General features: G+C 41.0%; 1 protein-coding gene across 2 annotated transcripts in view; it reads left to right on the top strand.

Moving 5' to 3' along the window:
* Nucleotides 1-2,788: 2,788 nt before the first annotated feature.
* Nucleotides 2,789-20,286, top strand: part of coro2aa (coronin 2Aa) — a 34,822-nt gene continuing 17,324 nt past the window's right edge. Inside the window, exon 1 of one of the 2 annotated variants that reach the window (XM_035169147.2) lies at nucleotides 2,789-3,145. In XM_035169147.2, the coding sequence (XP_035025038.1) occupies nucleotides 3,131-3,145 (15 nt within the window). In that variant the 5' untranslated portion in view covers nucleotides 2,789-3,130. Of the gene's footprint in view, nucleotides 3,146-17,525; nucleotides 17,940-20,286 lie in introns of those variants that run through there. The other variant, XM_035169155.2, reaches the window with a different exon arrangement.

The raw sequence follows: 20,286 nt of genomic DNA, 5'->3' as shown, positions 1-20,286 counted from the left end.
TCAGACTTTGGCATTTGTCTTATTGACACATTTGGCTGGATCACTTTTTTGCTTATGGGTTGTGTGCAAAGATCTCTGATGTGTAAATGTAGAAAGATTCATGAACTTTCCTGACTTTTTCTAATTATTAACATGCTCGAATTGAAAGATTATTTTCAGTTCAATCACAAAAAAAATTATTCAACCTTATTATTTATTCGATGGGACATTCGAGTGCATTTAAAAAATTAAATACAAAAGACAATTTAGGAAAATGTGGTAAATGGGCTCTGTGCTTTTCTGTCTCGTCGACCTTCTTCTTCAGTCTTCTGTACTTGGAGCTATTGTTCAGGGTTCAGTATTTTTCCCAAAGACACGTTGTAATGCAGACTAGAGGAGCCAGGGATTGAACTACCGACCCTCTGGTTAGTGGATGATCCTCTCTCCCTCCTGAGCCACAACCTCCCTGAAACCTGAGATACACAAGGTAAAATACTAGTTTGTTCTCTTTCTGTTTACAAATCATTAGATTTAGCCTCCGGAATAAAACAACTCTTCTATTTATTTGACATGGACACGATTGGCATCATCTTAAATTATTCATAGAGAACGTGAGGGCTCCTTGATAATATTAATATGTGAATATTACTTCAGGATGAAATCGTTGGTTTACCTGGATTTTCAGGGCTTTGTAATATAAATCATTTTTAAAGTGAAAGCACCAAGTTTTCTAGGCCACTGGTGTCCCAGACCAAAGGATCAGCTGGAAACGAGTTTGTGTATTGTTGCCTTTGCTCTGTTTGCATAACCACTGTTACGACAACTGATGTTTTCTGAAAGGACATAAAACTTCTGGCTCCAGCACAAACTTGAACAAACTCAAAGGGTCAATATCTGAAGGCAAATCTGACAAGTTTCTACCAAAGAAATGGTGAATATACGGTTCTTGACAAATGTGACACATACAGTCCAGGTAACATGTTCTCTGTTGTGAACACAGCTTCTACAGATCATATTAATCCATCATATTAATTTGAAAGCTGCAGCTGGTGAACCTTTCATACAGGAAAGACATATTTTAGTCCTTTGGAGAGTCAGACTCGTCAGGAGATTTTCCATAAATTTTAGAAATGAAGATGTGCCTAAATCACTCGCTACATGACGAATCTGTGACTTCTACATATAATAGAAGGGGAAACTAAAAGGAAAGCACAGTACTCACATTAGAAATCTGTCAGGTCTCTGGATTTGATTGGATTTCTTACTAATCTTACATCCTGATCTGCTGATGAAGACCATGGAACAGTGTCAGAAATCTGAATACGTGAAGAAATAGAATTTAAAACTAACATCCAAACTGCTCATTTGTACTTTTCTACTTGTTGTACAGTTGCTCTCTGTGAACACACCGATCAGTAACTGAACCTGACACGTGAAGAAAACATCAGTGTGGTCATTTCCTTACTGTCTCAGTTGTTAAAGGGTCATGTGTTCATTTCACTGATGAACCTGAGAGGATTTTGTGAATCACCTTGTAATGGCTGAGTTTCAACACCGGGAGGCAACAGACTCAAAGGTGTCTGGTGAACATCACAACATGACTTGAATGCAGAAGTTGGATGTTCTGAGAGGAAGCTCAGGTTATTGTTGTTCATAGGAACTGAAGGCCGGTCATTTCTGTCACTGTTAAACTACAGGAGGACGTTTTCATTGAGTGTTTCTGCCTTTTCTCACATGAGAGCTGGAAACACTTATTGAAATATTACTTATGTGTCTGACATGTTATTCTGCATTTCTTGTTCCAAGTTCCCTCTGTTGTCTAAGGATGAATTCAGCCTCATCACAGAGGAGCTGCTCAGTGAACTAATAACAAACAGCTCTAAGACACCAACTCTCATCAGGAAGAACTGTAGGAATCTATTGATTATACAGTGATATAGTGAGAGTACAACAGCATGTCACATCTCTACTCTACTGACATTTCACCAGCTGACTCTTCCTCCTCCTTTTTTCTGCACTACATTGTGTAATTAGTACTTTATTGCCTGTTCATATATGTATTTATATGTGTGCATGTGTAAAATTTAATAAATTGCCAGTAAGTTGTCCTACATTTCAAATTTTACTTGACTAAAAATGATGTTGCTGAAATTGACCTTTTGATAATAGAACTTTATTATGTACATTGTTTGAGCTGTTTGAGGTGAAGCTGTTCTTTACATGTACAGTTTATAACAATGGATCTTAGTGTATAATATATAGTAAACAGTTACTCAACTTTTACCTAATGGTTGTTTTGTTTTATATCTCATACTAGAACATTTTAAATGTGTTATGTTTTGGCTGTTTTATCGTATCCAGTTTGAGTTTAACCTGCCATCACATCAGGCACTTTGTGTTGCATTTTCTGCATGAATTGTGTAATAAAAAGAAAGTATATTATCAGCATTATTATTTAAGTTATGTAAAGCAGAAATACATGTGGAGTTTACAGACCAGTTTTTCCCTCTGAAATGTGAACAAATGATCCATCAAAACAAAAAAGGTTTTCAGATAAAATACTAAATAGTAAAAGTATAGATGTATTTAGTTGTGACTTGAAACTTGGTTTGGTCCTCTTTAAAATTAAACCTAAATATGTTTTTATTTTATGAGTAATAGAATATTATTTAAACTTATTTTACAAGTATAATTTAATTTTATAATTAAGTAATAATCGGTGTTATTATATTATTATTATTATCATCTCTTAAATCCTCCAGCCTGCCTCGCCCCTCCCTCCCTCCCTCCTCCCTCGTCGCATCCTGTGCCCTCTCATCCTCCTCCTCTTCATCCTCCTCTTCATGCTCCTCTTCCTCTGGGTTTATCCCTGGTGGCTGCGGTGATCAGGAGAGACATCTTCTCCCTCTGAGCTCTTCTCCATCTTTATTTATGTTTGTACTTGTGAGGGACTCTCAAGGTCACAGGCCGGGCATCATGACTTTTAAATGAGCACCATGCAGCCACAGCCCCCGGTACTGTAACGCGACTCGTCCCGGCTCCGGCAGCTCCTCCACCGGCGGCTCCAGCTCCAGCGCCGCTGCACAGACTCCTGCTCGGGGAAAAGCACCACCACCACCACCACCACCACCTGCCGGGGCGTCTGCTCCACATGACCGTCTCAAAGGTGAGTCGTCTTCATCTGCACCCCCCGCTGTCTTCAGCTGGTTGTCTTCACTCCGCAGCCTCGGTTTATTTCCCCGCTGCTGCTGCTCGGTCACCGGATTGTCCCGGTGAGAGTTTGATTCCAGCCTGAGCTCCGAGCAGCGTGGCCCCGAGCCGCTGCTCTGCCATGCGGCCTCAGAGCTCCTGTGGCCGGGGAGAGGAAGAACAACACCCGGCGTGTGTGCGTGCGTGTGTACATTTTAAGGTGAAGTCATGTTGTAAGGTAGGGTTTTGTTTAGGTTTAAGGCAAGACTGGGTTAATGTTAGATTAAGGTTAAACTGTAGTTTAAGAGTAAGGTTAGGTGTAGGTTAAAGTTAGGTTAAGGTTATAGGTTGGGTCAAGGTTTGGCTAAGTATATGTTTAGGTTAGGGTGAGGTTTAGTTTCAGGTTAAGGATTAGGTTAAAGTTACATTAAGTTTAAGTTGGGTTTGGGTCAAGGTTTGTCTAAGGATACGTTTAGGTTAGGTTTGGGTTTAGGTTAGGTTAAAGTTACATTAAGGTCAAGGTTTAGCTAAGGATACGTTTAGGTTAGGGTGAGGTTTAGTTTCAGGTTAAGGTTTAGATGACGTTAAAGTTACTTTAAGGTTAATGTTAGGCTAAGGATATGTTTAGGTTAAGTTTAGGTTTTGGTTCAAGTTAAGGTTAGGTCGATGTTTGGGTTAAGGTGTAGTGTTAAGGTGTAGTTTAGGCGTGTCAACCCACATTCTCTCTGTCCCCCTTTCACCACTAACTCTCTCCGTCCTATTGAGTAAAAAAGCCCCAAAAATAGGGTTAGGGTTAGAGTGACAGAAAATAAATTCCCATAAATGCTGATAGCTGATAAATTGTTTTGGTTGTTCGTTAAGCAAAGATTCGACCAATGAGCAGATTCAAGCTTTTCAATGGTGATATTTTCACTACTTGACATTTTTATTAAAGGAATATCGATATATCAAAGATAAAGTTTCTCCAAATCTATCCACTGTATTGAACCCAGCGCAGTTAATGTCATCCTCATGTCTGCAAAACACATAATTGGATTTAAGTGAAATGTATTCTTGTTGCTCTGTGGGTGGCTGTATTCTGTCCGGCAACAAACTCAGCAGATGGTTTGGATCCATTGTTTTTGGACGGACGTAAACAAACGTAAGACAAAAGAAGAAGCAGTTTGAGAGCTCGGTGTTTAATGACCTGGGTCTAATGCTCACCACATGTGGAGCAGTGGGAGCAATGCAGTGCCAGTCGGCTCTGCTAGTGTGGCACATGCACATCACCGCTACAGTGGCAGCTTCAGGCCGTGAACTTTGTTTGGACCGTTTAACATCGGGCGCTGTTTATGGATTTTAGGTGGTATCACATTGTGATGATGTCACCGTAGTGACTCATGGTTTCACTGAAGTCTGTTGATCAAATAAACAATTAGAAACAAACAGCTAGCTTGGTTTTCTCTTTATATAGTAAAAACATACAAAATCACCTTTAGAGTTCACTGAAGAACATGTTGGCGAACTTGGGTCTTTTTGGGGGAAAAACTCCACACATACTAACATTTTCAACATTTCTAGTTGTGTACGTATTAAAAGATGCAGTGTGTTGCTGGAAGACAGTTCGAGAAAGGAATATGTAGTTATAACTTCTCTAATTCTCATTTCTGTTTGTGTACATATCAGTTCTCCGATGACGGGAACACTCATGAGTTGTAAACATGCTAATCTATAGCTTGGGAATAAGCTGAATAATAATTGTAGACAATCAGATTTACCTTTAGCCTCAGCGTACCCTCAAGTTCGGCCTTTATCCTCGATTACAAGGCCAAAACAATTGATAACGCAAAGGTGCACAACTGAAGTTATGTCCCGAACATCCACTGGTGGCAGCTAACACCAGCTAACATCTACTGGTAGTTGGTAACTTAAATTGTGCAGAGGACCTTCAAACATACAAGAGATCTTCATTATGTCCTATATTCGAAAAAGTGCTTTTGAAACTTGACCTTTTATTCCTTAAACGCGTCCTGTCCACTTCTTCACCTCTGCTCTTTCAATCAGCACACAGGAGATAAACACAGAGGATAAAGCTGCACTTTGGCTTTTGCTTTGGTTTAATGCAAATTTCTTTTCAGGAACATAAAAAGAACCAGTCTGTCGCTGGTGATCTGCGTGCTCTGATATACTCTCCCATCGCCAGCTCCTCATTCACAAACCTGAAGAGTTTCTCAGACCGTACGAGGCAGTAATGTGCGCCGAGTTTAAGAGGCTGTGTGGCAGCGCCGGGCACGGTGGTGTTGGTGTTGTGTAAAGTGTGGAGGTGTCATGCCAGCGCTAGATCAGTCTAAGTAGGCCTGTCATCAACCTAATGGGCAAACTCCTGCCAGAATGAGCATTAGACTAATGAGTGTGCTACGGAGCTTCACTTGTGGGAAAACTCCCAACCAAGAATACACTTCACCCCACGTAGTTGGATTTTAACGAGAGAGAAAGAGAAAACACGTCTCGACGTTATCAGAAAGTTTTTAATGAGGAGTTTGTGGCATTTGAAGACACTGTACACCCTCTTCTGTGTAATTCTACTGTGTGTCCCTGGAAATCTGTTGTGAGCTTTCATGTCGGGCCATAAAGCGCTAAAACCTGCTGTATCTGTGGCATGTTATCACCTCGACTGTTAACACATACCTGAGATTCTGTTGCTCTCTCCAACCTGTGACCTGTGCAGTTCGCTACCTAGAAAGCTCAGTTCCTCAGAATCTCTGAAGCACAGACTTGTTTTGAGCTCCTTGCCTGTGGAAAATACACATCAGTACTTTTTTATTCATTTATTATTATATGTATATGATATGAAATTTGTCATGTCAAAACAATTCAGGTTTGTACGATGGTACACGCATTTGCATTAAGTCAGAGGTATCAAAGTCCTCCCTGCTGTAATAACTGCAGTGAATTGAAGGCGTGGTTTTGAGCAAATCTCTGAACCTGATCAGTAGAATTTTCCTCTGGGCAATATGCTGCTGTTGTGCAATCCAGTGATTGGCAGATAACAGGAGCTGTTACCTGTATTCTAAACAAACATGATGCCTTGATTCCCTCAGAAGCTGGAATATTGTACTTGAATACTTTGAACTGCGAGTGGAGTGACGGTGGAAAATCTCAAAATGTCTTTCTTTCCTTCGTTTCAGTTCTTTAAGAAAAAGTAATTGCTCTTCAATATCAGCTCCAACTCCAACAAGATCCGCTTAGCAACACTTTTGCCATTGTTCTGAAGAGACGTCAGAGAATTTGTGAATAAGCAGACCAGAAACCGGAAGACACTCAACACCTGCAGCTCACACACACCTACGCACAACTATGAATGATCGGCTACGTGCGTACCTACGACATAGCTTCGACGCAGAAGCATGAATCGGGCTTCAAATACATCACTTTACAGTTTTATAGCCCGAATGGAGCGATAGCCCGAATAGAGGAGGTAATCTGTGGAATATTAGAGAATGATAAATGGTTATAAATCTCTGTCTTGTACGGTGCTGGAGAGTTTTCACTGAAAATAAAATGAATAGATGAGAAAAAGACACAGGTAGCGTGCTGCTCTCCTCTGGAGGGTTCAACTGCAGAATGTGTCGACTTCGTGGTGTTTTTGTGCATCATCACCTGTGTTAATCCGCACAGAGGTGAAGAAACCAATAAAAGGTGGCAAGTCATTATGGGTCCAGGTCAGAATGTTGAGGCCGGTCTATGTTTGTCGAGATACTGTCTGTTCATACAGAAAATACAACATTAATAACCTGAAGCTTTGTGATTCATTTATGTGTTTAACTAGCAAACGTTTTCATATTCGTTTAATGTGTAAATTAATTTTAGCCATACAAGTCGTGACTCAACAGATGGTGGTGCCACTTTGTTCTAGAATGAAATAGTCTCAACAGCAAACATTCATGGTTCCCAGAGGATGAATATGACTTTGTTGATTGCTGGCTTCTCTGCCGCCGCCACTAGGTCGACGTTGTTGATTTTTACTTAAAAATATCTGGGTTGGTAGTTTTTACAGCGGGTTTGTAATGACGCTTATATTGAGGGTCTCCAGAGGATGAACCATAAGAACTTGGTTTTTCTGCAGTGCCATCTCGAGAGCAAAATTTGTCCAGTACTTGATTGCTAAAAGGACCTGCAAAAATGTGCATGCTAGATTAGCATTCTAACATGCTAATCTAACCAAATCTGCTAAGCATTAGCGTGTTAGCATTGTCACTATGAGCATGTTGGCATGCTAACCTGTAGCTTCAAGTCACACTGTGCCCAAGTACAGCTTCACAGAGCTCAGAGCCTGGCTGCATGCTTTTAGTCTTTAAATTATTCATTTGGTCTATAAAAGTTCACAAAAATGTTCTTAAGATAACCCAAGGTACAATCTCCCAAAACCTGCTGACATCTACACAAATATAAAACAGAGAAAGATGGAAAATCCTCACATTTGAGCTTCTAAAAAACAAATTGATAAATTCCTGTGGGCAGGTTGTGTCCTCGAGCAGCAACTGAAACTGATTCACTGATTTATCAACAGGTTACAAACAGCCTGGAGGTGAATGAGATCATCTCACTTGTTGCTTTACAAAACAGACATTGTGCCTTGAAGGTGATGCTGGTGGTGAAGAACCTGATGTTTCCACTAAATGATGCCTCATACATGATTATACCTCCAGAACAAAAGCCCCCGGGGTCTCTGACTCCTCCACCCCTGCCCCTGTGGTTCACTCTTCACTAAAGCTAATGAAGTCCTTTAAATCCTCTGTCCATGCACAGCAGGACAGAGGATTGTGCCCCGTCACGTTTAACCCCACAGTTCAGTTCCACTGTCAATGAAACTACTGATACTGTCACTTCCCTGACTCTTTATTCCAAGAGACGATATTTTCTTTATATAAACCTGTGGAAAAATACATATTTTGTGATCCTCAGATAAATAAAATGTGTTTTTGAGTTGAAAATATATTTATTGATGGGATTTAAAGGCAAAACTGTCACAATACTGCTCCACACCAGCAGTTCTTCTAATACAGATGAAGTGGAATGAAGGTTGTGCTAAAGTCTTTTGGTGTTGGATGGAGTTCTACTCTAAACCAGATGTTTTGATCGAGGTTTAAACGGCCTACAAAGTATACACTGGATTAAGCTTTTTACGAGTACATTAACTTTAGATGTTCAAATAAAACAGATGTGGATGATGGCATCAATAAAGGTTTGCTCCAACTTAACAATTCTAAACATAATTTATCAGCAATTTATAACTGGAACTACAAAAATATTTGATGTCCTACGTTGAATTTATATCTTAAAAGTGAGCAACTTCTGCTTAAGAGCCTCAACTAATGCTTTTTGTCATTATTGATTAATCTAAACATTATTTTCTTATATAATCAAGTAATGTTTGGGTCATAAAATGTCAGAGAATAGTACAAATGCTCATCACCATTTCCTGAAGCCCAAGCTGACATCTTTAAGCTGCTCATTTTATATAAAAGTTGAGAATGGTATAAAACTGAGAAAAGTAGCCAATCATCCCATTTGAGAAGCGTTTTTATGAAATAGTTGCGATATCATTTTCTGTTGATTGTTTCAGCCCTGTTTTTTTTTTTATACTCCTCGTCTCTTTCTTTGCTACAATATGCATTTTTGATCTGCAGTTTGTAGATATGTGAAATATCAACATTCAGTATTCGACATCTACAGGGCACAATATTTGCGTTTGTCATTCGATACTTGATGCTCCAGCTCCTGAACTGATTCAAATCTGTCATATTGAAGTGCACACAGGCTTTAGGAAGCAATCTGCTGGTGCTTGTGAAGGACGATTACTGTACTCGTCCTGACAATGGTTTGGAAATCCCTAAAATGCTCTTATGTAACCGGAGAGCCTGCATGTGACCGCAGAAGCTCTCACTGCTATTGTCCCACACCGAGCGCCTGCAGACCACCAGCTTCTCTTCACAAACCAGCTGCTGCTGCTTCTCGTCACTGCAGCGCAGGCTCATTTGCACAGCGACGCCTAATGACTCTTTAAACAATAGCTAAGGAGGAGCTGTTTGTGTTTGCAGTCTTTGTGCCTCTTCTCGTCAGATCGGCTGTGGCAGGTTGTCCTGCACGTTTCTGACCTGACAGCTGTCCGACTGTTGGAGGATTATCTGCTGCTGCTCCCACGTGGGGCGCACAGGGAGAGGATTACATCAAAACAACCAGAGAGAGAGAGTCTGTGGATCTGTGCAATGTCGCACTCTTGTAGTTTTTCAGTCTGCAGGGAGGTGACACTGTGAAGGGTCAGAGCAAAGCTCCGTGTTGCATTAGGACGTCAAACCGTCCAAAAATCTGACGCTGTTAGTTCGATTTTAATCTTCTGTAACCCCAGTTTCTGCCTGAGGCTCCACTTCTGAAAAACAAGTACCTGGAACATCATTTTTTAAAAACAAACTCCTATTAAGAAGATATTTCCAAAACACCCTAAGACGCTTTACACAAATTCTGTGTTTGTTGTGACGCTGTCTCCAGCCCTGGTAGCTTGATAATGTGTACTGTATGTTCCTGCTTGTTTTGATTGTGGTTCACATTGTACAAATTGAGTTTGACCATATGTTATTTCCTGCTACTGTCTTTGTTTGTCTCAGGACGTAGAGTCCCAGTTTGAAATCCAAATGGTTACCAGAAGTTTTGTTTCTTGACCTTTTAGGTTTTTCAAACATCACCAGGTTTTTATTTTAAAGATAGACCTGACTCCAATATCATGGTACTATCTGACAGGGCTAGAGGAAGTAAATGGTCTTTTAAGGGAAGTCAACGTCCTCTGTTGATCCCTGCCCCCAGCCCCCCCACACACACTTTGTCAAGAGGTCATGCAGAAGATTGTGGTTTTAACATAACAATATTAATGTATTCAGCATAAGCAAAGTTAATCTGAGACCCCCCACCCCCATCAGCGTTTGTATATTTGTATGAGCTATAAACAATTGAAACAAAGACTGTTGTATTATTGACCTTAGTAGCCAAACAGATCTCATACTGAGATTTTACGTAGCTGAGGTATGTTTCGTAAAAACGTAAAGTAACGTAACATAAAGTAACGCAACATAATTTAACGTTCGACTTGTTTTCTTGCTGATACATTCTCTGGTATAGGAAAAACAACAGCAAAAAAACTCAAAATAATTTACAGTAATATCACATCGTTAATATTTCTTGTTAATCGTCTTGTGACTTCTCAGATGTGTGTGTGTGTGTGTGTGTGTCTGGGCTGAATCACTGTCTAAGAGCTTTTAAATTATGAATGTAACTGTTTATCTCTCTCATGGTATGAGCATCTATAGAGTCAGGCCTATGTTAATGTAAGTGTGCTTTTAGCGTGTGCTGCTGTTGCAGGGTCTTCGTCGGGAGGCAGATGGATCAGCACAGTCTCATTTATTATTCATGAAGAGAAGTACATGGTCTTCTCCACTGATGTGTGTGTTTGTTCACTGTATTGATCCCAGCAGCCGTAATGACCATGAAAAATGCTGTCAGAGCAAATGTACACTCACTCACACTGACAAGGCGAGTGGCAAGTACATACATTCGTTAATTTGATTTGACAAGTATTTCCTTTCAAATGCTGCTGGGTGGATGTATTTGTTGAAGTGAGCACTTAAACCATGTAGCTCATATCCTCAATACCCTTCATAGCTGTAGAACAGCTCACGCTATTTGTGCTGTATATTTTTTGCTAGATAAAAGTTTATTTTGTAGTATACTGTTAGCTACACTGATAACTGACAATGATTGTGAGCCAGTTGGTCAGTTGGTCGACCAGTTCCCAGCTACTATCAAGGAGATGTTGTTCAGATATTCATGGTCCACAGAGGATAAATCCTATATGGACTTTGATGATTGTCTGACATTTCCTCTAATGCCACCCAATGAGGGTTGACATTTTCAGAACGTATACTGTACATAAAGATCGATGACATAAACGCTCCCCAGAAGTGAAGCCAAAGCATTTCCATCGCCCCCTGGTGGCTGGTGGCTGCTGTGTAGATCTTTAACCTCACCTCCTCCATGGTAGCAAATTGGGACATGGGCAAAACTAAAATCTATCCTCCATGTTGAATGCATTTTTCTCAAACATAGTCCTTTAAGGTAGATTGTATCCCACTGATGTATCGTCAAGTGCAAATTTTTCTGCTAAGTTTGGTTTTAATAAGTTATTTGATGCTATAGAAAGGGGGGTGAAACATCATGATTGACAGCTGAGACTGACGCTTGTATCAGCTGGATCGCTATAATGTGGGTCACTACTGTGCAGACTCTGGGTCCAAGGTCAAAAGTTGGCAGCACCGGTATCCAGGATATTTTGGCTTCATTTCTGTACAATGGGAGGAAGTGGACATGCGTCGTCCATCGTTAATTACAGTTGATGGTTCAGAATTATTGTTATTATTATTATTATTGAAATATGGGTAATAATTCTGACATTTTATTTAGCAACATTATCAGGTCAGTTGATGACATTCCCACCAGCCTCGGTTGCACTTTGTGTTTTGTGCTTATTAGCAGATGCTAGCATGTTAAAATTAGATGGACTCTTCGGAGTAATCTCAGCTTCCTCGTGCGAGATATCGCAGACAAACACTGACATTAGCTCGTCCGCGAGCTGCACGTTCTGTGTGTCGACTATCATAAGAGGTTAATGCAGTTAGCTAATGGGCGTAATCTGATTAGCGTTGGCCTCCCTCTGCCTGAGCACATGGGTGTGCGCTGCAGCAGCACGGCCGTCCATGTATCGTTCCGAGGGAGAGGCTGAGCCTGTACACAAAGTCAAGCTAATGCCCTTGAGTCCCAGAAAGTGAAACTCACCTTGACTACAGTTACTATGGTTAGAACGGATGGATGGCCTTTAGCTGCTGAGGCTAAACACCGCACACTGCATTAATTGAAATAAGGATGCTGTGACTAGCTCTGCTCTGCACTGAGGAACAAGCTCATTGGCTTTGCTGAATAATTGATCATCCTTCAGCCATGTTGTCATTTATTATGTACGGTATATTTTACACCAATGGTAAGTTCTGCAACAAAAGGTATCTCGTTTGCATATTAATTCCTCAGGCAGCGCGTCCTGATCTAATTTTAGAACATCAAACCTAATTTTATGCTGTTGCCCATTTTTCCCTGCTCTGTTTTGTCCTTTGATGCTGAATATTTTTAACTGTGTCGGGAGCTTTTTCTGGCCACTGGCTGTCTGCAGAGAGGCTTCCATGTGTTGTAATTAATGCAGGAGCCCTCCTGAGCTTATGACCTGAGACTCTCTGGCTGCGACGGGACATGATCCATATTTACAATCACCAAATAAGAATAAGATATCTATCTACAGTTGGTACATTTATGTGGTTTGTTTTTTCTGACTTCTTACTGAGTGACCTCTGTGCTCTGGAGTAAACAGACATGACATATACTGTATATAGACATTTACACTAACTTAATAATATACAAGAGTCTCCCTTTGATTAGTTTATTTGTATTTAAGTGCAGTTTATGTATTACTATTAGCCATATATGATAGAGTTTGGTGGGTTACTATTTTATGTTTAGTGTCATGGAAACGTGCTCTGTGTGCTGTCATCCCAGGAGAACGATCCTATCTCAGAAAGCCCTTTGGCAATTTGCTTCTGCCTCTGCTGTCTGTAGTGTTGTGATATGTGACAGCGTTTCTTTTGGAAAACTTCATCTCAGGGTTGAAATATTATATTTCTTGCTGCTGGTTCGTCTTCGAAGATGAAGCTGAATCCATAAAATACAGTGACATTAGACAGATATATGACCACAATTCAATGCTATGAAGGGGCGAGGCTCCTGTGGTGTCACACTACACTGTCCTGTCTCCATTTCAGTTATACTTCTACAAAACAGACTTGTTAAATATTGTGTTCTCAAACAATTCTGTTATTTTAGCTTAAAACAACTAAAGGGAAACATGAAATGCTGTGATATGATTGTTATGTGTTGTGTAACATAAAAACCTCCATCCAGCATCTTCCAGAGTCTGGGCCCTCTTACTGTAAGTCAATAAAGGCATTGATCTGGTTTCCAGCTCGTCAGACTCAGTCGATGCTTTCAGAGTTGCTGGATGCCAGACGTTTGTGTGTATGAACGATGTCAGATACATCACATTCCTTGTGTCTAAAATCCTCATAGTTAAACGTGTGAAAACGGCAGCGGTGCAGATAAACTGTTCACTTTATAACCGATCTTCACTTGCATATGAGTCTTGATCTGTAAAAGGTATTTTTTCTGCAGAGCTTCTCTGATGTGAATCCAGATATAATTGGCTGCACAAACCATGACTCGCTGCCAAAGCTGATGTAAGTAGGTAAGTAAGGCTGTGATATCACTGAACAGGAATTGTTTCAAGCAGCTGCATTGATGCAGATATTGAGTCGGAGATGAAAGAATGAGGAGCTCTGCTCAGACGAGCTAACATGTGACTCATGTGACATTTAAGGTAACTGGAGGTGAGATCACAATCACACTCTGCTCTTTTTTTTCATGCATATGATGAAATGTGGCTCTTTGTTTGACATCAACCCAGTTTTAGGATGACTATTTAACGTCTTATCTGTAGACTGTATATAAAGATGCACGACACGTATCCACTTCCTCTCACTATCCACATACGAAGCCAAATATTCCAGATACAGGTGCTTCCATCTTTTCATTAAAATGTAATTTGGAGCCAGAATCTGTGCCGTAGCGATCGAGGAATGGAGGCGAAGGGTAGTGAGGTCCCGCTATTACACATTCAACCAATCGCGAGGCAGTCTCAGCTGTCAATCATGGCATTTCACCCCGTTTTTATAGCATCAAATAACTGATTAAAACCAAACCAACTGGAAAATGAAAACTTGCATCAGTGCCATCCATCTTTGATAAAAATGTATTTGACGTGTACTTTTTGGTTTGCGTCATGTCCCATCAACTAATATGGAGGAGGCAGGGTTTATGGTCTATACCGCAGCGAGCCACCAGGGAGCGAAATTGACTCTTTGGCTTCACTTATGGGGAACAGTCAGGTCGTCCATTTTTCTATACAGTATATGATAAGACCTATCATATACTCTGCTCCTCTTGTCACTTCCTGTCTCTTGATCACCATCTCTGTCTTTGATCCTGAATGGATTATTTGTAAGTGGAAGATGCTCGTGTTTGTCAGATTTAGGCGAGTGCAGGCAAAGATCTAAACCCCAGTGATTGTGTCAGTGTTGTTAATCACACCTCGGCCTGTTGAGACACATCAGCAGATCATGATCTCATCTGAAACTCCACTGTTCAGATTGCGTTTTCTTTTCCTGAGTGTGCTCTGTTTCTGTGCTTCTTTTCACAGTTTGAAGTTCTCTTGTGACGTTATGTGTAATTTTATACTTTAGTATTAACATACAGAATGTATTGGGATATAGTCTTTTCTAGTGTATATAGATCAAGAGATAGATGCAACTATATTTCATCATTGTCAGACAAGTATGTGTTTTTCAATTAAAGTAATTGTTCCATATATATTAGACTTAATTTTATTCTACCAATACTTTATCCTAAAATGTATTAATTCACATATGCTGCAAATAGAGAATGAATAGAAAACTGTTGTAATGTTTTCTCTGACTGGCCTGTAAGACAACTTGTAGAATCTCTGTCTCTGCTGTGAGCGGGTGTGGCTCGTCATTTGCACAGTAAAGCAACATGCAAATCTCTAATAACAAAAAAAAAAGCCTGACCTTGCTCCTCTGGTGCACGGCGCTGCTCAGTCAGGACTCAGTGATACCAAGAAATGCAGCGGGGCTTCATTTCAAGGAAGCTGCTGCCGTAACCAGTCTTTTCGACGTGTTTGCTCTCAGGAGGCCTCGTGTAAATTAAGCTGTTTTTAATGGAGGTTTCTGTGTACACTGGACTTCAGTAGCTCCCGATGTCGTATTCAGACAAATGACTGCACCTGCTCAGTGAAGTCTACTCCAATGTGGCTGCACTGTTTGCTCAGTTAACACTCTGCCTTTTCAAGTACAGAAAGCCCAAAGCTCACTACACTGGATGGCACTTGGCACTGAAACCAGGTGTTTTATAGTCACAACACAGTCAGACGACTAATCAGCAATGACAAGGAAGGGAAGGTCGCTGTGGCTCTGTGGTGTCAAAGGCTTCGGCCTATTTTCTCACAGCAGGCAGCTATTAGACTGCGGCTGTGTGATCTGTGATTAGAGAGCACGCCTCTGGTTTGAGCTCTTTGGAAAGAGTCAGGGACCTTTAAGACTCATGCCCTGTCCTTACTGATAATTACCACAAGTCAGACACACGCTGGCTCGAAAGCGCCAAGGTCCGATCCAGAGCCGAGAGCCGAGAGAAAAGAAAATACAGAGCGAGACGACAAGCGGAGCCTCGGCTGCAGACAAGGAGCATAAATCAGCGCCGCCTGTCTGCTGTGATAGGAGGCGTATACGCACACGGTGACATTGACCGATCGCTCCACCGTCTGTCTGCTCTCTGCTTTAGTACACTGACACTGGCTGGAACATAACATTTTAAATCTGCTTGTGTCTTCCATGTTTGTTTAGTTCTCAGGTTTAGTACTCAAGTATTTCAATTTTATGTTTCCGCACAATCCTTCACTTCCATTCTGCTCAAAAGCAGGCTCCAGTTTTTATATGGTTTAATGGTTGTCGCTTTTGCTACGTGAGTATTGAGTGTTCTGGCTGATTAAAAAGGATCCCTGTAGATTGGCTGAGTTAAACTCCGTGTGTGCCCGGTCTCTTATCTCACTGACAGTGTGTGACCGTTGGACTTTGTCGTGCATTTGGGGGACATGTGTTTTTCACTCATGGTGTGTCTCATCCCCTTTAAACTCATTTTCTCAATCGACATTTCTGAGCTCATTTGACTTCTATTTTTCCTGCTACGCGCCACTTTTTATACCTTATAATTCAATCATATATAAATCCTTGTAAGAAAAGGTCATTTAGCATAATGATATTTACTTTGGGGATTATATTTCTGTACTCTGAAGCCGTGAACACGTTTTTTCTCTGGTCGGATTCAAATCAAAATCAGATTGAACCTCACAGTTATTTCTGTACTTTTTAATTCAGAAATATGTCTTTATTTCACACTATATGAATAAAAAGGTTCATCTCAACACTCCACACCTTACTAAGATCTCATTGCATCACAGGAATAGTCCTGATCTGAACCGACGACATGCAGTCGTGCACGTTTGTGAAATAATGATTGATACGCCCCTCTGCTCCACCCTTTTGACTCATAGACAACCCGGCTGTCAGCGACCATCCATCGACCCATTAGCTTAGCCTCCGGTGCTAATGTGCCGTTACATAATGTTTGAGCTTGACTTGGAGCGATTACCACCGCTGTGCAGCAGCAGCCATGTGAACGGATGAATGGTTCTGCAGCAGCTGGAGTTCGGCCAGACAATCCGGCCAATCAAATTGTGTGCGCAGGTTTCACCTTTTATGATTCTAACTTGAAGCTTCTGAGAGAAGAGTCAGCTGGAACTTCACAGGTGGTTCCAGAGCTGCTGCCAGAGCTTATTACGTTAATGAGAAGTATTAGCTTTGGAGAACATCTGGCCTTTGCTCTCTTGTTCAGTGCAACTTATGAATCAATTGAATAAATGAGATGACACAAAAAGTCACTGTTAATACGTGAAACATAGGCAATAGTCAGGAATGTAAAAGAAAAATCCTCTTTTTGTTGCTGAAAGTCTTTACTTACTATGTACGTTTGGGCTTTATTTTGAATTATCATAAAGTTATTTAGCATTTTTCCTTTATGAGAATAGGTGACGAGGGTGAAAGTCCCTGACTGGAAGTTGTGACTGTTTTTAACAGGTCATTTCACTAATTTATTCCATGAAACTCTTTCTAAAAAAAGATGCCAATAAGTTGCATTATGGGAAATGTAGGATCCAATATTTATTATTTTGTTTGTCATTTATCAAACAAAATTGTCAAACATTTACTGATTCAGTTGCTGATTGACGGACGTAATGAGAGAGATGCAGAAGAGACAAATGTTTGTTTATTAGCTGCTATAATCTCACATCGAGAGTTCCTGTAGTTTTTTCCCCTCCTGTCTTTGTCTTACCTCAAAGATGGAGTGAGACATCCTGATTGAGCAAACACTGTGGAGGAGTGACTGGAGGGAGCGGCACTCGGGGAGAGAGAGGAAGTGTGATTACCTGCTCTCTCTCTCTCTCTCTCTCTCTCTCTCTCTCTCTCTCTCTCTCTCTCTCTCTCTCTCTCTCTCTCTCTCTCTCTCTCTCTCTCTCTCTCTCTCTCTCTCTCTCTCTCTTGCAGTCACCTCCCCTCTCTGGGAGTGTACACACTCCTGCATTCTCCCTGTGCTTGTTCACACACGCTCTCGTCTACATGCTGCACACACACACACACTCACCTTCTCCTCTGACTGACTGCCTGCACATCAGAGAAGAAGCTCGGACAGGACGTTAAGATTTTGGACAGGCTGCTTGTGTGTGTGTGTGTGTGTGTGTGTGTGTGTGTGGTTGTGTTGGTCTGCATGTGTGTGGGCTCGGCAGAAGAGGAGAGAAGCTCCATCTGCCTGACATAAGAAAAGAAGAGTGATTTATGATTATTTTTGAGGGAGGAAGGGATTTTTTTTACTCTTGCCGGTCAGACACAGAGACGTAACTTTTCCTCACTCAAGGACCTGCTGCTCCTTCTCGTGCCCGTGACAACTCACTCGACAGGGTGAGTGCTGCTGCCTCTCACACTCCCTCTTGCTCAGTTGCAGACACACACACACTGTCCCTATTTTTTCCCTCCGTGTTGTCTTTCTTTCATGTCCTGCTTATTCTTATTGATCTTTTACTCATTAGACCTCTGTCCATAAGTGTGTGTGTGTGTGTGTGTGTGTGTGTGTGTGTGTGTGTGTGTGTGTGTGTGTGTGTGTGTGTGTGTGTGTGTGTGTGTGTGTGTGTGTGTGTGTGTGTGTGTGTGTCACTTTTTACCCTGGGGATTCAAACTTTGGATTGCGTTTGCAGCACACAGGCTTGGACAAGATGAAAAACAAATCTCTCTTCAAACCAGCTCTTCGCCTGAATCCATGTATATTTGGAGACAATATAAATAACTGTTCCCTGCGTGGCAAAGCTTTATTCTGCCAGCAGCCGACTTGACTTTCACTCTTGTAGTTAATTATCCTATTAACCCAAAACTTGGACATATAGCTTCTCGTTCGCCGGCATAAGAGTTGAAGCATTTTCTTCTCTTTTCTCATCAACGTGAAACTAAAGCCGTTCCACAACAGTGCAAATGACATCATCGTCCAGCGTCCCAGTCAAGGCATCTCTACCCACAGATGGTTATTTATGGTGGTGTCCACCCTTCAGGACACCACCATCCACTGAAATATGTGCCTTGTGGTTTGAATTGCAGTCTGTTTGAGGTCTTTTCATTAAGCTCGGGATCCTGTTTCTCACGTCAAGGTTTATGGACCAATGAGCCACACTGCTGCTGGTCCAAACTGTGAAAGTGCAGTCAGGGCTGGGGATGTAACCTCAATACTTTTTAACTGTTGGCTGGAAATCGGCTCAGTGGGGTTGTCAGGCTTGTTGACTTATTCTTTGGTCAGATCTCCTAAATAAAAATGTTCTAGTTTAAGGCAAATTTCTGTATTTTAAAGATATAATATGTAACAATTCTTAAATAAAATGTCAAAACGACGAGAACTTCATTATACATTTTGTTGACTTGTGTACTGACATTATCAACATGTTTCCAACCTGAGAAATCCCCAGTTTTATTCAAAGAAACAGAGTCGCCTTTTAATCGCATCATATCTTCTTAACCCGCAGCTTAGTCCATCTCTGCTAGAACTTCTAGGGCAAAAAAAAGACTTTTGTTATTGTTTTGAGACCCCCGGCAGCTGAAGTTCCATATTGTACGTTAAACAGTTTGGCAAATCTGCTTGAATACAAAACAGGGTTAAAACATGTTTATTATGAAGCAAACGATAAATGTGTTGTTTGTTGTTAAGTATTAAAACTGAAGTTTCATATCTTCACCAATATCAAAGTCTTTGAACAGTACACATCGCATTATTGGCTCATGTGTATAAGTGAGTTAGCGTTGATGTCCTGTTTCCATTTACACTGAGCATCTCTGTGTCTAAGTGCATCCATGATTTGAATCATATCGTCCTGCGTAATACTTTTCCATGTTCTTCAGTGGTTAATGGAATCACAGCACAGGAGCTATGTGCTCTCCTCAATGGAGGAAGGGATCCATGGGAAAGCAGTGAGTTAATGGGATACCTGCTCCCGCTGTAGCCTTAAAACATGGCGGCTGAGAGGGGTTGTGTTTTAATTTCATCTGTGTGTCTGCAGTGGACCACAAAAACAATCACCATCAGAGGATGATTCCAGTTCAGAACAACTTTTCGCTCATTTTCAGTTTTCAATCTCATTTATCTCTGTGATAATCAGTAGATAAACCCCCAGGTAAGCCCAAGTTAGTTGAAAGACGAAACAGAAGCAACATTATTGCTCAAAACTGTTGAAATGTTGTAGGGATGTATTTCATTCAAATGATCCACACCCTGCCCACCTGGCTCCTGTCTGTGTTAATCATTAATTCACTTTTATCCCCTGTAGAACACCCACTTACAATAATGGCCCACTGTGAGAAAATCTGAATGTACTTCAAAAAAGTTTTACGGGACATTCAAAGAAGCGACTAAAGTTACGCAGAGTATGTAAACATGTTGGACTTTGAAGCATAGTTTTGAGAAACTATGAAGTTGGCCTGGGGCGTAGATCGGATTGTCAATGCCAAGACTAAGTTCAGTTTTCACTCTTAGTTCCATAGAAAATGTGCGTCCATAGTTTGTTTCTCAGAATTATTTACCGCTCCTGTATACACTGCATGTGTGCACAAAGCTGAGAGCTTCCCCAGGTAAACAGAGTGACTTAAACACACATACACACACACACACACACAGACACAATGACACACACACACACGCCATAGCTTGTCTTTATCCTTTCGTACTCATTCACATGTGCGGCTATTGGATTACCAGTCTGGCTGTTATCCC

This window comes from Hippoglossus stenolepis, chromosome 2, assembly GCF_022539355.2.
Source record: "Hippoglossus stenolepis isolate QCI-W04-F060 chromosome 2, HSTE1.2, whole genome shotgun sequence".
Lineage (NCBI taxonomy): Eukaryota > Metazoa > Chordata > Actinopteri > Pleuronectiformes > Pleuronectidae > Hippoglossus > Hippoglossus stenolepis.
Note: the sequence above shows the minus strand (reverse complement) of the source record. Positions and strands in the feature narration are given on the sequence as shown.